Below are 16,106 nucleotides of genomic sequence, written 5' to 3'. Positions count from 1 at the left end.
ATTACAGGTGTGCACCACTACACCAGGCTGACTTTTGTATTTTTAGTAGAGATGGGGTTTTGCTATGTTGGCCAAGCTGGTCTCGAACTCCTGGCCTCATGTGAGCTGCCCACCTTGGCCTCCCAAAGTTCCAGGATTACAGGTATGAGCCACTGTGCCTGGTCCATGCTGTTTTGATTATTATAGCTTTGTACTATATTTTGAAGTAGTGTGATGCCTTCAGCTTTGTTTTTTTTGCTCAGGATTGATTTAGGCTGTTCAGCATCTTCCGTCATTTTATATGAATTTCAGGATTTTTTTCCCTATTGCTGTGAAGAATGTCATTGGTATTTTGATGGGGATTGCATTTAATCTGTAAATTGCTTTTGATAATATTGTCATTTTCACCAAATTAATTATTCCAATCCATGAACATGAGATGACTTTCCATTTTGTGTGTGTGTGACCTATTCAATTTCCTTCATCAGTGTTTTATAATTTTCCTTGTAGAGCTCTTCAACCTCACTGGTTTTTTTTTTTTTTTTTTTTTTTTTTTGAGACAGAGTCTTGCTGCGATGCCTGGGGTGGAATGTAACGGTGCCATCTCAGCTCACTGCAACCACTGATTCCCAAGTTCAAGCGATTCTCCTGCCTCAGCCTCCCAAGTAGCTGGGATTACAGGTGCGTGTCACCAGGCCTGGCTAATTTTTTGTATTTTTTAGTAGACATGAGGTTTCACCGTATTAGCTAGGATGGTCTCAATCTCCTGACCTCATGATCCATCACCTCAGCCTCCCAAAGTGCTGGGATTACAGGCGTGAGCCACCGCGCCAGCCTCACTGGTTAAATTTACTCCTAGTTTTGTTTTTTGTTGCTATTGTAAATGGAATTGCTTTCCTGGTTTCTTTTTTGGTAGTTTGTGGTTGGTATGTAGAAATGTTACTGGGTTTTGTATGTTAATTTTGTATCCTGCAACTTTACTGAATTTGTGTGTTCTAAGAATGTTTTGATAAAGCTTTTAGGGTTTTCTATACATAAGATCATGTTGAATGCAAACAGGGACAATTTGGCTTCCTCATTTGGAAGGACGTATTTGGATGCCCTTTATGTCTTTCTCTTACCAGGTTGCTCTGGCTAGAACTTCTGCAGTGCAGCTTTGAGAAAGCCTCTGAGGTGCTGGGTCTGGGGCATGGTAGAGAGATCCATGTAACAGGAAGAAAGAAAGTGGCAGCCCAGGTCCATGCCTGAGTCTCCTGGTGAGACACGGAATCCTCCTAGCAGACTGGAGTGACCAGAAATGCCCCGAAAGAGGGTGGCCCTGCCTCTGCATCCAGTCTGCATCTGCACCTCGCTGAGCTTACTGTCAGTGTCTCTCCCACCTTGTCTCAGCCTTTGCTTCCAGTCTGCGGTCTGCACCTGGCTGAGCTTTACTGTCCCTGTCTTCCCCACCTTGTCTCAGGCGCTGCACAATAGAGGTTCAGAAGCTGAGCTGGTACTGGGACCGGGAACAAAAAGAGACAGAAACTTGTAAACATGACCCAGCAATAAGGGGTCGGGGAAGGTGAGCAGGGATTCCAGCTTCTGTGAACAGGGTCCACCAGAGTAAATGGATTGTGTCCAAGATGAGTTAGAATGTCTTGAGATGAACCTATCCTGGATGCTTTGGAAATAGCTAGGGAGAGCAACAGAAGTTACAAGTGAGTCTGGTTATGACACAGGACTCTTTCGGGGCCACTTTGCCAGCCGGAGACCTCCACACCGGCAACGCCCCTGCCCAAGGCCTCACGGCTCCAGGCTGTTGGAGGTACCTGCCCACTTGACCTGGCAGGCTGCACCTGGCTTGTGCTTCAGGCTGGATCCCACACTCGCCATAGGATCTGCACTCGGCCTGCGGCTGGGCTAGGCGTGCCACCACCTGCTTCCACCTTGGGCGCCGACGTCTGGATGAGAGGAACGTGGTGGCTCCTGAAAAACCTGGAGACACCAGAAACCCTGGGTCCCCAAAGGAGGTGTTACTCCTCCTGCCCGTGCCGTGGGTGTGAAGGTGCGCGCTGCACATCCCGGTTTCCAGCACGGGACAAAGACTCAGAGAGGCACCTGCTGGGAGTCTCAGGCGATGGGACCCAGTGGCGGGCATGTGGGCAGCTGTCCCAGGTGAAAGGGATCTTGGCACAGCTCTTGGTTTCCCAGGCTGGCCCTGACCATCGTGCTTTCCCGCCCATGGCCCAGGCATCTGAGCTCCATGTTGGGGATGCTCAGGGACAACCCTTCAGCCTCCCCCACCATGTCCCGGCTACTGCCCAGGGTTCTTGTTCTCTGGAGGGTGGATCCAGCCCTCCCCATCTTGGTGCCCTACCAGGGCCAGGCTTCCCATGGCTCTTTCTGCAGCCCCTGGCATGGACTGTGGGGTGCACAGCCCAGGGAGCAGTGGGCCTTGGAGGGGCCAGGTGTGCATGTTCCCACCCCCACCATGGAGTTTGACACACCAGTGGGCAGGTAACTCAATCCCCCCTCACCTTCTCTTCATCTGTTAGGGGTGACAAGGTGCTCCCAGTGGGGCCAAGAGGATGCAGCACCCCCACTGGCTCCCCCTCTGGCCACACCCTTCTCTCCTGGCCCACCTTCTGAGCTGGCAGGGCTTCCCTCCTGGCTTCTGCTGGGCAGTGTATTAGGGTCCTCTAGAAAGACAAAACCAGTAATAGAGTTTAGGAGAGGGGATTTTTATTTATTTTTTTGAGAGAGAGTCTTGCCCTATCACCCAGGCTGGAGTGCAGTGGCTCGATCTCAGCTCAATGCAACTTCCACCTCCCAGGTTAAAGCAATTCTCCTGCCTCAGACTCCCGAGTAGCTGGGATTACAGGCAGCCACCACCATGCCCAGCTAATTTTTGTATTTTTAGTAGAGACAGGGTTTCACCATGTTGGCCAGGCTGGTCTCAGACTCCTGACCTCAGGTGATCCGCCTACCTCTGCCTCCCAAAATGCTGGGATTATAGGCAGGAGCCACAGTGCCCGGCCAGGAGAGGGGTTTTATTAGGGGAACTGGCCCACACACTTATGGAGGCTGAGAAGTCCTCCCATAGGCTGTCTACAAGCCGGAGACCCAGAGAAGCCATTAGTGAGGCTCAGTCCAGGTAAGAAGGCAGCTGAACCAAGGAAGCCAGTGGTGTAACTCATTCTGAGGCTGACTGGCCAGGAGCCCTGGGAGGCCTCTGTGGCAAGCCTGAGTCCAAAGGCCGGAGAACCTGGAGTCCTGATGTCCAAGGGCAGGAGATGAGTGTCTCCCTCCAGAAAAAAGAATACGCTTCTCTTCTCCCTTTGTGTTCCATCTGGGCTCCCAGCCAGTTGGATGTGCCTGCCCACACAGGGCAGATCTTCACGGAGTCCACTGAAAACATCCTCACACTCAGAAACAATGCTTAGCCAGCTGCCAGATGCAGTGTGTGTGTCTTAGTCCCAGCTACTCAGGAGGCTGAGGTGAGAGAAACGAGCCTGGGAGCTCGAGGCTGCGGTGAGCCACAACTGTGCCACTGCACTCCAGGCTGGCTGACAAGAGAGATCCTGTCTCAAAAAGATAGATGATTGATTGATTGATTGATTGATAGAGCTCCACCAGTCATCTAGGCTTTTTTTTTTTTAAACAAGGTGTCACTCCATCACCCAGGATGGAGTACCATGGTGCTATCATAGCTCACTGCAGCCTTGACTTCCCAGGCTCAACCCATCCTCCCACCTCAGCCTCCTGAGTAGCTGGGACCACAGCCTGTAGGCACAAACTACAATACCTGGCTGATTTTTAAATTTTTTGTAGAGAAGTTTCACCATGTTGCCCAGGCTGGTCTCAAACTCCTGGGCTTAAGCAAACCTCCTGCCTCAGCCTCCCAAAGTGATGGGATTACAGGCAGGAGACGTGGCAGGCAGCTGAGGCACATTCTATCCTGTGAGTCGGCTTTACAACACCTGAAATTCACCGCCACACAGGGCCTGGTGCTAAGGCCTGGCTGTGCCAGGCTGCATATGCGTCTGTGGTGTCCCCTGTGCCCTGCTCTTTGGGGACTGAGCATAGCTGCCCCTCCCTCCCTCACTTCTGCGCTCCTGGACATTTCCGGAAGGTCCCAGGAAATGGCGGCTGATGGCAGTTCCTGAGGCCACACCACGGGCTGCCCGGTGCCCTTTCCCTCCCCACTGCCCGGCTAGAGCAAGCAGCTGAGCTCTTGGTGGGAGCTGGCCCTTTCTTCAGACTTCGCTGCACCTTCAAGACGTGGGGTTCTGAATTTCTGCGCTGGGGCCCCGCTGGCTTGAGTGGGCCTCCCGCGTGAATCCTCGGCCTGTCGTCCCCATCATCGGGAAGCCCAGCGGGGCGCCCGCCTGCCCTCCGTGTCCTCCTGGCGCTCGCGGCCGTGCACCTTCTGGTGCTGGATGAGGGTGGACAGCCGGCTGCAGGCCCTCCCACAGGCGCGGCACCGGTATGGCCTCTCGCCGCTGTGCAGCCGGTAGTGCTCGTTCAGCGTGTAGCTCCTGCGGAAGGCCTTGCCGCACTCGGTGCACGCGAAGGGCTTCTCCTTGGTGTGGATCTTCTGGTGCAGAGTGAGGTTGGACTTGCGACCGAAGGCCTTGCCGCACTCCGCGCACTCGAACGGCTTCTCGCCCGTGTGCAGGCGCAGGTGCAGCAGCAGCAGGGAGTTGTGTCGGAACGGCCTCCCGCACACCGGGCACTCGTGCGGCGGGTCCCCCACCTGCGGCCTCTGCGCCGCTCTGAGCAAGGCGCCCTGCCCCGCGCCGCCGTCCTGGGGGCCCTCCTCGGCGTGCAGCCGGTGGTGCTTCAGGAGCGAGGACCCTCGGATGAAGCGCTGCCCACACCGCAGACACCGGTAGGGCCGCTCCCCGCTGTGGATGCGGCCGTGCTCGTTGAGGGTGAACCTGCGGCAGAACGCCTTGCCGCACTCGGTGCACGCGAAGGGCTTCTCCCCGCTGTGGAACTTCTGGTGCTGCAGCAGCCGGGAGCTGCGGCTGAAGGCCTTGCCGCACTCGCCGCACACGTAGGGCCGCTCGCGGGTGTGGACGCGGTGGTGGGCAGCCAGCTGCGTGCTCTGCCGGAAGGCCTTGCCGCACTCGCCGCACTGGAACGGCTTCTCCTCAGTGTGGATCAGCTGGTGCCGCAGCAGGATGGAGCTCTGCTTGAAGGCCTTCCCGCACTCCGTGCACTGGAAGGGCTTGGCGCCGGTGTGGATGACCTGGTGCCTGAGCAGCAGTGAGTTGTATCTGAACGCCTTGCCGCACACGCACCTGTAGCGGGGGGCTGAGCTCCCCACAGGCCGGCCCGGGTCTTCCTGCAGAACCCTTGGGGAGGCGCTGCGCTCCCGAGCCCGGGGGTGGGTAAGTTTATCTGACCCGTCCTCAGGACTGCCACGTGGGTGGGGTGGTGCGGGGTGCCCCCCAGGGAGGCACCCCCACACGGTGCCCTGCAGTCCTGCCTGCCTGGAGAGCTTTCTCTGCAGAGGAGACTCCATGACCCCGGCCTGCATCCTGGAATCTGAGAGAAGGAACAGAAAACGGAAGGATGATCCAGCCTCTACACTCAAACCAACTTATTGTTGGAAGAACCTTTTTATTCCCAAGTCTTCCCCCAACACCCAGCTTTACTGAGGTATAAATGACAATAAAACTTGTCTACAGGAGGCTGACGCAGGAGAATTGCTTCAACCCGGGATACAGAAGTTTTAGTGAGCCGAGATCAAGCCACAGCCTGGGCCACAGAGTGAGACTATGTCTTAAAACAAAACAAACCTTGTATATATTTTTTGTGTACAACATGATTCAATAAACATGGACACTGTGACACGATAACACAATCAAGTGAAGACAGAGTCTTTGTTAGATGTGCAGGGAGGTTTGAGAAATTATTGCCAGAGGTTTTAATATCAGGGTTTCAGGCCAGGCGTGGTGGCTCCCACCTCTAATCTCAGCACTTTGGGAGGCCGAGGTGGGCTGATCACCTGAGGTCAGGAGTTCGAAACCAGCCTGGCCAACACAGTGAAACCTCATCTATACTAAAAATACGAAAATTAGCTGGGTGCAGTGGCGGGTGCCTGTAATCCCAGCTACTCAGGAGGCTGAGGCAGGAGAATAGTTTGAACCCGGGAGGTGGAGGTTGCAGTGAGCCAAGACCGCACCACTGCACTCCAGCCTGGGTGACAAGAGCAAAACTCCGTCTCAAAAAAATAAGAATAATAAAAATAAAATGAGGGTTCAGGTGAGAAGGGAACAAAAAGGCTAATAATGGCTCCAGCACTGTGGGAGGCTGGCTCATGGGGAGCCCATAGGAGAAGCCCAAGGTCTGGCAGGGAAGACAGGCCAGGCATGAGGTGCAGGTTGCACCTCACTCCACAGCCACGTTCTTTACTCCTCTCTCCTTCAGAGTTCACCCACAGTTCATTCACTCAGCAAACATGTCTGGGCAGGTGCGTAAAGCAGGTGCCTGCACAGACCTCCAGGACTGGGGGCCTCCTCCCCAGCTCAGGGTTCTTTCTGCAGCCTCCACTGCCCTGAGCTCAGTCCCTGGCACATGGGCCATGGGGAACCGGGAAAACTAAAGCAACCTGTGGGCGGCAAGCCTCCCAGGTGCCAAGGCAAGAGACCAAGGGCACAAGCTGTTGCAGTATAATAAAGAAAATATATAAGAATAGTTATACTAGAAACAGCTTATAAATATGATGATATATGAATATTATTAGTCGTCAGTTTGTAGCATTACTCTTTATTCTAACATGATAATAATCTCTGTTCAGGCCGGGTACGGTGGCTCAAGCCTGTAATCCCAGCACTTTGGGAGGCCGAGGCGGGCGGATCACGAGGTCAGGAGATCGAGACCATCCTGGCTAACACGGTGAAACCCCGTCTCTACTAAAAATACAAAAAAAAACAACTAGCCGGGTGTGGTGGCGGCGCCTGTAGTCCCAGCTACTCAGGAGGCTGAGGCAGGAGAATGGTGTGAACCCAGGAGGCAGAGCTTGCAGTGAGCCGATACCGCACCACTGCACTCCAGCCTGGGCCAAAGTGCAAGACTCTGTCTCAAAAAAAAAAAAAAAAATCATCATCATCATCATCTCTGTTCCACAATTATAACCTAGGAAAAACCAGGCCGTACAGAGATAGGAGCTGAAGGGACATGGTGAGAAGTGACCAGAAGCCAAGTGTGAGCCCTCTGTCATGCCTGGACGGGGCCACTAGGGGGCTCCTTGGTCTAGCAGTAGCCCCAGTGCCTGGAAAGGCGCCCGTTACTTACTTAGCAGACGGGAAAGGGAGTCTCCCTCTCCCCCAGGGAGTTAGAGAAGACTCTGCTCCACCACCTCTTGTGGAAGGCCTGACATCAGTCAGGCCCGCCCGCAGCCTCTGGAGGCCTAACCGTCTCCCTGTGACGCTGTCCCTCACCAGTCATGCTCCTGGCCCACTTTCACGTTCCGCCCTGCACACCTGGCCCTGCCTTCTAGATAGCGGTAGTATAATTAGTGAACGTACTAAGAGTCATTAAATTGCATAGAAGAAATAAAGGTGTAAGCTGTCCTCTTTCTCTCTGCCTCGGCTGCCAAACAGAGAAGGGTCCCCTGCCTGGTGGACACGTGACTCACGTGACCGTATCAATCATTGGAGATGACTCACACTCCTTACCCTGCCCCTTTTGCCTTGTATCCAATAAATAACAGCACAGCCTGGCAGCCGGGGCCACTACCAGTCCCCACATCTTGGTGGTAGTGGTCCCCCGGCCCAGCTGTCTTCTCTTCTGTCTCTTTGTCTTGTGTCTTTATTTCTACGATTTCTCATCTCCACACACGAGGAGAAAAACCCACAGACCCTGTAGGGCTGGACCTACATCTGGCGCCCCAACATGGGGCTCTCCCTTTCTGTGTGAAGTTGCGCCTCGAGCGTGGGACTCAGCAGAGGACTCTGACGAGAGATTCCTGAGGATTGTGGTCAATAAGCTTGGTGGTCAACTTGAGCACTCAAAGTATTTCAGGGACACCATGGGACAGGCCAGTACTAAGTACTTGGCTTATTTAAACTTTATAAAACCCTCCTGTATTATCGCAACCCTGTCTCTGTTCAGCCCTGCTGTAGGGCTCTCAACCTTCTGCCTGTTTGGCCCGGTAATGAGGCCCTCAATCCTATCCCTCCACAGCCTAGTTTTCCATTTCTCCCGCCTATTTCTCTTTCCACAAATTGGGCTCCCTTGGAGCCACAGGTTCCCTTGAAGCCTGATTCTCTCTCGGAAAATCAGGCATGGGTGCGGTGGCCCATGCCTGTAATCCCAGCACTTCGGGAGGCCGAGGCGGGTGGATCACGAGGTCAGGAGACCGAGACCATCCTGGCTAACACAGTGAAACCCCATCTCTACTAAAAATACAAAAAAAATTAGCCAGGGGTGCTGGCAGGTGCCTGTAGTCCCAGCGACTCATGAGGCTGAGGCAGGAGAATGGCGTGAACCTGGGAGGCAGAGCTTGCAGTGAGTGGAGATCAGGCCACTGCACTCCAGCCTGGGCGACAGAGTGAGACTCCACCTCAAAAAAAAAAAAGGCCAGGCGCGGTGCCTCACGCCTGTAATCCCAGCACTTTGGAAGGCCAAGGCGGGTGGATCACGAGGTTAGGAGTTCGAGACCATCCTGGCTAACAAAGTGAAACCCCGTCTCTACTAAAAATACAAAAATTAGCCGGGCGTGGTGGCGGGGGGCTGTAGTCCCAGCTACTCTGGAGGCTGAGGCAGGAGAATGGTATGAACCCGGGAGGCAGAGCTTGCAGTGAGCCAAGATCGCGCCATTGCACTCCAGCCTGGGCGACAGAGCGAGACTCCATCTCAAAAAAAAAAAAAAAAAGAAAGAAAGAAAATCAGGCTGTCTTGAAGCCTGGGTCTCTTTCGACAAATAGGGCTCCCTTGAAGAAGCCTCAGGCTCCCCTGAAGCCTGGTCCGCAGCTGCCGTGGCAGCCTGGATTTCAGGCCCCCGAAAGACCGGCTCATCAGCAATCTCGTCTCATCCTGGTTTACAGGTTCTCAACTCTTTCTCCATTCAAAATTCCAACCTCTTTTCTGCTTCTGGTCCGGTCGCTACTATGGTAGCCACCACTACCCTTGCCGCTCACAAGCAACAAGTTACATACATTCCTCGAAATGACCCTCCTCTCATGAGGGCTATAGCACAGGCAAGAGAATGTGGGGATCCCAAAGCCTGGCAATTTCCTGTAATTTTCCAGCCTCCAATACCTGCTGTCCCTGCGGCATAAAATCAGCCACAGGCCACCGATCTTGCCCAGCAGGCGGCTGATCTCGCGGCACCTTCACGCCCTGTGTTAATATCTTGTTTTTCTGCAGTACAACAAGCACACCAGAATGTTTGGTTATTACCCGCCCCCCCTCCTCAAAAATCCAGACTACTTCTTATCACTATTTAGGAATGCAGCTACAAGACAAGGGTATTAAGCCCCAAAAAATCATCGTTCCCCTCACCCCATTACAAGTCCAACAGGCTTTTGCAATCTGCGTTGCTTGGCAAGTCCATTTGGCAGGTTTCCTGGGTATAACTGATAATCATTATCCTAATGTAAAACTATTCCAGTTATTTAAACTCACTTCTTGGATCTTACCTCACATGACTAGAAACACCCCACTAGCCAAAGTGGTCACTGTTTTTACTGATGTTTCCTGTAATGGCCGAGCAGCACATACAGGGCCAAGAGAACTGTTCACTAGTTCAGCACAACCAGCTGAGCTGATCGCTGTCATGGCTGTCCTTGAAGATTTCCCTGAACCAGTTAACATTGTTTCTGATTGGGCCTGTGTAGTACATGTTGCTGGCAACATTGAAACTGCCTTAATCAAATTTCGGCCTGATGATACCCTACTTTTTCTTTTCCAAAGGTTTCGGTCTGTACTCAGAGTAAGGTCTTCTCCTTTCTACATTATTCACATTCGGGCCCACACACCCCTCCCTGGGCCCCTCTCGGCAGCAAATGCCTGAGCTGATATATTAGTTGTTCCCGTTTTCACTGACACCGAAAATTTTCATGCTTTAACTCATGTCAATGCTGCGGGACTCCAAAAACAGTCCCCCTCACATGGAAATAAGCTAAAACCACTGCACGTCACTGTCCTACTTGCCAAGTGTTAATTTTACAGCCACTTTCCTCAGGAGTTAAGCCTAGAGGACTTTCACAGAATGCTCTCTGGCAAATGGACGTGACTCATTATCCTGCTTTTGGCAAGCTTTCTTTTATACATGTAACTATTGACACATTTTCTCATTTTATCTGGGCCACTTGTCACACAGGGGAAAGCACATCTCATGTTAAACGACTATGCTTTCATGTTTCTCGGTTATGGGCTGTCCCAAGAAACTGAAAACTGACAACGGCCCCGGCTACACTAGTGCTGCGTTTAAAAAGCTCACTCAGACATGGGCAATTACTCACACAACTGGCATCCCCTGTAACTCTCAAGGACAGGCCTTGGTGGAAGGAGCCAATAAAACACTCAAAGATCAACTTTGAAAACAGGACACAAAACAAAGAGGGATGCCACTACCCCTCATGCTCAGCTAAATCTGGCTCTTTTCACATTAAATTTCTTTCTTTCTTTCTTTCTTTTTTTTTTTTGAGACGGAGTCTCGCTCTGCCGCCCAGGCTGGAGTGCAGTGGCCGGATCTCAGTTCACTGCAAGCTCCACCTCCCGGGTTTACGCCATTCTCCTGCCTCAGCCTCCCGAGTAGCTGGGACTACAGGCGCCCGCCACCTCGCCCGGCTAGTTTTTTGTATTTTTTAGTAGAGACGGGCTTTCACCGTGTTAGCCAGGATGGTCTCGAACTGCTGACCTCGTGATCCGCCCCTCTCGGCCTCCCAAAGTGCTGGGATTACAGGCTTGAGCCACCGCGCCCGGCCGAATTTCTTAAACCTAGTAAGAAATCAACCTTTTATAGCAGAGAACATTTCACTGGAAATAAATTTGATCCACAAAAAGGAAAGCGGGTACGGTGGAAGGATGCAAAAACTAACAAATGGGAATTAGGCACCGTGGTAACACGGGGCAGGGGTTTTGCTTACGTTTCCCCAGAAGAAAGACAACAACCCGTGTGGGTTCCCTCCCGGCAACTGAAATTGCACCAAAATTTCAAATATGAAATGCTCTCAGAAACAAAAGGCAGACTCCTCACAAATCGAAGGGCAAGGTTCCCCGCCTGACACATAAACTTCATGACCCTACATTACAACAAAATCTCGCCGTGTGAACTACACCACCAGTCGTTCAACTCCACCAACATGGCGTCAAATAAACGTCTTATCACATCAAACACAAACATTACTACAAGAAAAAGGAATTCCAACAACGACGGGTAATATAATTCCGGCTGCCTTTACAGCGGTCAGTGCAGTGGTGAGTACGCCAGCAGCTGGGACACCTGAAAAGTCTACCCATTGGGCATATGTTCCTTTTCCCCCTTTAATTCAGTCTGTCTCCTGGGTGGACGCCTCAGTGGAAGTTTCCGCTCATGATAGTGCATTCATGCCTGTTCCTAATGATGACAGGTTTCCAGCTCAACCAGAAGAAGGTTTAATTTGTCAGCTGGCTACAAATATCCACCACTGTGCATTGCAATGTCGCCTGGCTATTTGGCTTCTTCTTATCAGAACTGGATGTGGACCATATTGTCCTTTAGTAATGATTCTTATTAAGTACATAATATGCTCAGTACCAGTTCTTTTCAACTTATGACTGTTCAACTTAATCCATATGAGGAATGGAGGGTTCCTGTTACCACAAAAGGTAATTCCACAAAAGGACTGCCAGACTGCTCCAAGGAACCTACAAAGGGACCGTTTTTAGTAAATTCAATTGTATGGAATGATTGTAATGCTCCAAAGGTCATAGTGTGCCAAAGTCTAGCTACAGGTGTTGTTATTGACTGGGCTCCAAGAGGGCATTCTTGGCGGAATTGCTCCGGCCAAAATATGACCTGCTCGGAGTTTGTTAGATTATGTAGAGGACGAATGGCAGTCATACAGGTTGAAGGAATGGGTGTCTCCTTACCCATTTAAACGGATGGACACAGGCATCGTTCCTCCTAGACCAAAAATGATTCATCCAGTTGTTATCCCGGAACATCCTGAATTATGGAAATCAGCTGCAGCCATGACAGGAATAAGGATATGGAACGCTACTTATCAATTCTCTCCTACTAATACCAAGACACCCATATTCAACATCACCCTGACGTCTGAACAGGCGATGCCTATCAAGAGCTGTGTCAAACCCCCTTATGTGCTGTTGGTTGGAAATGTAATTATCATTCCCAATACACACACGATAGAATGTGAAACTGTAAGCTGTTCATGTCCATTGATGCTACTTTTAATCTCACAACAAGTATTCTCTTGGTGAGGGCTACGGAGAGGGTAGGCATACCAGTTTCTTTACATCGTCTACGGGAGTCTTCCCCCTCTATTCACGCAGTCAATGAAGATCTTAAAGGTATCCTCAAAAGAACTAAGAGATTCATTTTTACTCTTATTGCAGTCATTGCAGGTCTAATTGCGGTTACTGCAACAGCCGTAACTGCTGGAGTTGCAATCCACAATTCTGTTTAAACCGCTCAATATGTTGAAGCATGGCAGAAAAACTCCTCCACACTTTGGAATTCTCAGACTCAAGTTGATCAGAAATTAGCTAATCAAATTAATGATCTCTGCCAGAGTGTAATCTGGCTGGGAGATAGTTATGAATTTGGAACACCGTATGCAATTACAGTGTGACTGCAATACTTCTGATGACTGCATAACGCCTTATGCTTATAATAAAGATCAACATAGCTGGGAAAAGGTCTTGAGGCATTTAAAAGCCTGGGATGATAACTTAACCTTAGATATTTCTTCTATCTCTTTTGTCTTGTGTCTTTACTTCTACGATCTCTCCTCTCCACACACAAGAAGAAAAACCCACAGACCCTGTGGGGCTGGTCCCTACACAACCCAAGGGTAGAGGTGCACAGACCTGGCCTCTGACACCTTGGGGACACCAAAATGGAAAATTCATGCACTTGGGTCTTCCTGCATAAGTTAGTTTTGACCTTAGACCTACAAGCAAGGCAGTTAGGAGGAACTCTGACCGTGCTGTGAGGAGCTACACACACACACCTCCTACTGCGGGAGAAGGGACCTGCACAGAACTGCATGGAGGCCACACTGGCAGCACACGACACGCCCTGCGGTGGCAGCAGCCCAGGCCTTCCAGTGCCTTGTACTCACCTGTGCACGGGCTGGCTTTGGCCACGCTCTGTTCAGCCACCTGCAGAATCAAGGCCCCCGGCTCCTCTCCTTGCTCCAAGAGGGAGATCAGTGCCGGTTTGGCAACAAGAAAGCCTACGTTCAGAGAAGGAAAGCAGAATGTATCAGTACAGGAGGGAGGAGGGATGCCCGGGTGCCTGGCTGGAGTGCTTGCAGTGGGTCAGGAACACTCACTGTCCCAGGAGGGGCAGCTAGGTGGCCAAGGGGAGATGGGGGGCCTGCCCCAGGAGAGAAGCCTCAGGCAGGCTGATGCTGGCAGTGGCTGCCCAACAGGAAGCAGAGAGGGGCTCCTTGGGGAGCCTCCAGTTTCCCCTCAAAAATATTTCAGACCTTGAATCTGGAATGGAACCAACTTCCCTTTGAAGCTAACACAGACGCACCTCCCGGCCCCAGGACCAAAGGCAGAAGCCCTCACCTAGCGAGGCCAGGTTCCCATAGTTCTCCAGCATCACGTCCCTGTAGAGGGCCTGCTGGTCGGGGGCCAGGCAACTCCATTCTATCCTCGTGAAGTACACAGCCACATCCTCGAACACAACAGCCTCCTGCAACCACATACTCTGCTATCCAGGCAGCCAAGGGCTCATCCCAGCAGATGAGAACCACATACTCTGCTATCCAGGCAGTCAAAGGCTCGGTGAGAACCCAGCAGACGAGAAACATTTGCGTGATCTGCTAGAGGCCTCTCTCCCTGCTGCTCATCGCTGCATCCACAGGGCCCAGCAGAGTCAGGGCAGCCCAACACGCCCCGAGTGAGCAGCCTCGTTCTCAGCACAAGCCCCAGAGAGGACAAGGGAAAAACGGAACTTGCGGGAGGGAGAAAGATGTACCAGGAAGGGGGGTCCCAACCTTGGCCTCACCCTCTCCACAGACCATCAGGGACTTGGGGAAGGAGCACCAGCACTGCGTCCCCACCCTCTGCGTCTCCATTTCCAACACCCGCAGTGAGTCAGCATCAGTAGAGGGAGGATGGCTGACCATTCACACCAGGAAGGAGGCGGGCACTGGGGAAAGACAGCGACCCTGCCCTCAACGGCTGATCACAGAAGCTCAGGGGCCATAGGAGGTCCCAGGAAGCCCACTTCTGCCCAAAGGCTGGAAGGATTTGGCGGAGCCACGTGTGCGGCCTGGCCACAGAGCAAGGAGGTGGTCCTCGGCTTGCAGACTCCATCTTGTGGTGTGGGTGGGTGTGAGGCTCTCTGGAAGGTCCTCAGGGCTGAAAAGCTGAGGCTAGGGGCGAAGCAGTCTCCTGGGGCCGTGGACAGGCTCAGGGGGTGCTCACCTGGGTTCCAGGCATCGGGAGTGCCATCGTCATTCCAGGGTACCCTCTGAGGAGGAGCAGGTGCTAGAGGCAGTGAATTCCAGGGGAACATAGAGCCATGAATGGAAGGAGCCCAGGCCTAAGGCTCTCCAGCCCCCCAAAAGGCCCCTTCAGATCCAGAAGGGAGCAGGAGAGGGTAAAGTGCAGGGGCAATCACATCAGCCACCTCCTTCACGTCCCAAGGAGCAGCTGCACCCAAGCTTCTCCACTGGAACACCCACTCCCTCCAATGTTTGCTGGCTGTCACCTTGCTGGGAGGCCTTCTGTGACTGCCACCTCCCCTTCCGCCTGGGAATTCCTTATCCTCGCTCCTTGCTTTATTTTTCTCCATAGCACTATGCCACCTGACACAAGACAAGTTAACATCCTTGCTCCTTATCTGCCTTCCCCAATTAGATAAGACCTCTGGTCTGTACCCCAAGGGCCTGATGAAGGGCTTGGCACACAGCGTATGCTCAGAAGGGATTTATGAAATGAACAAAGCATGACTGGTTAGAGCAAAATTATTGTTTTATTTGAGACAGGGTCTCGCTCTGTTGCCCAGGCTGGAGTATGGTGGCATGATCTCGGTTCACCTCAACCTCTGCCTCCTGGGCTTAAGGGATCCTCCCAGGGTGGCCAAGGTTGCACCATTGCACTCCGGCCTGGGCAACATTGTTCATTATGAAATGAATAATGGGTGACTCTACAACCAATAAAACCATGTGTGGGAACATCAGAAAACATTCTTGCATTTTACTACATGAAACAAGCAGACCATAAGCAGAAAACTAAAGCTGGTAGCATAAAACCCTAGTTCTCTCTGGGTCATAGAATGACGAGTGGTTCCTGTTTTTCTATTTTTCTTTTCTTTTTCTGAGACAGGGTCTTGCTGTGTGGCACAGGCTGGAGTAGAGTGGTATGATCACTGTAGCCTCAACTTCCTGGGCTCAAGCAATCCTCCCACCTCAGCCTCCTGAGTAGCTAGAACTACAGGAGAATGCTACCACACCCAACTAATTTAAAAAAATCTTTTTTCTTTTTGAGACGGAGTCTCACTTTGTTGCCCGGGCTGGAGTGCAGTGGCGCAATCTCAGCTCACTGCAAGCTCCACCTCCCGGGTTCACACCATTCTCCTGCCTCAGCCTCCAAGTAGCTGGGACTCAGGCGTGCACCACCACACCCGGCTAATTTTTTGTATTTTTAGTAGAGACGGAGTTTCACCGTGTTAGCCAGGATGGTCTCGATCTCCTGACCTCGTGATCCACCCGCCTCGGCCTCCCAAAGTACTAGGATTACAGGCGTGAGCCACCACGCCCGGCCAAAAAAATTTTTATTATCGATGAGGTTTCACTATGTTGCCCAGGCTGGTCTTGAACTCCTGGACCCAAGTGATCCTCTTGCCTCGGTCTCCCAAAGCGCTGGGATTACAGGTGTGAGCCACCACACCCGGCCTCTATTTTTCCAATTTAAGACTTTTTTTTTTTTTTTTTTTTTTTTTTGATGGT

The 16,106-nt window shown here is 52.0% G+C and overlaps 1 protein-coding gene across 12 annotated transcripts in view; it reads right to left on the bottom strand.

Moving 5' to 3' along the window:
• Nucleotides 1–3,768: 3,768 nt before the first annotated feature.
• The window catches only part of ZNF517 (zinc finger protein 517), a 15,135-nt gene continuing 2,797 nt past the window's right edge, over nucleotides 3,769–16,106 (bottom strand). For 6 of the 12 annotated variants that reach the window (XM_023188276.3, XM_023188279.3, XM_023188274.3 and 3 more), the window contains 4 exons: nucleotides 14,581–14,643; nucleotides 13,717–13,843; nucleotides 13,263–13,376; nucleotides 3,769–5,511 (listed from right to left, as the gene is read on the bottom strand). In XM_023188276.3, coding sequence (XP_023044044.2) covers nucleotides 4,319–5,511; nucleotides 13,263–13,376; nucleotides 13,717–13,843; nucleotides 14,581–14,613 — 1,467 coding nt within the window. In that variant the 5' untranslated portion in view covers nucleotides 14,614–14,643 and the 3' untranslated portion in view covers nucleotides 3,769–4,318. Of the gene's footprint in view, nucleotides 5,512–12,048; nucleotides 12,143–13,262; nucleotides 13,377–13,716; nucleotides 14,303–14,580; nucleotides 14,964–16,106 lie in introns of those variants that run through there. The other 6 variants (XM_023188278.3, XM_031935940.1, XM_023188284.2 and 3 more) reach the window with 6 other exon arrangements.

This window comes from Piliocolobus tephrosceles, chromosome 7, assembly GCF_002776525.5.
Source record: "Piliocolobus tephrosceles isolate RC106 chromosome 7, ASM277652v3, whole genome shotgun sequence".
In the NCBI taxonomy this organism is placed as follows: Eukaryota; Metazoa; Chordata; class Mammalia; order Primates; family Cercopithecidae; genus Piliocolobus; species Piliocolobus tephrosceles.
Note: the sequence above shows the minus strand (reverse complement) of the source record. Positions and strands in the feature narration are given on the sequence as shown.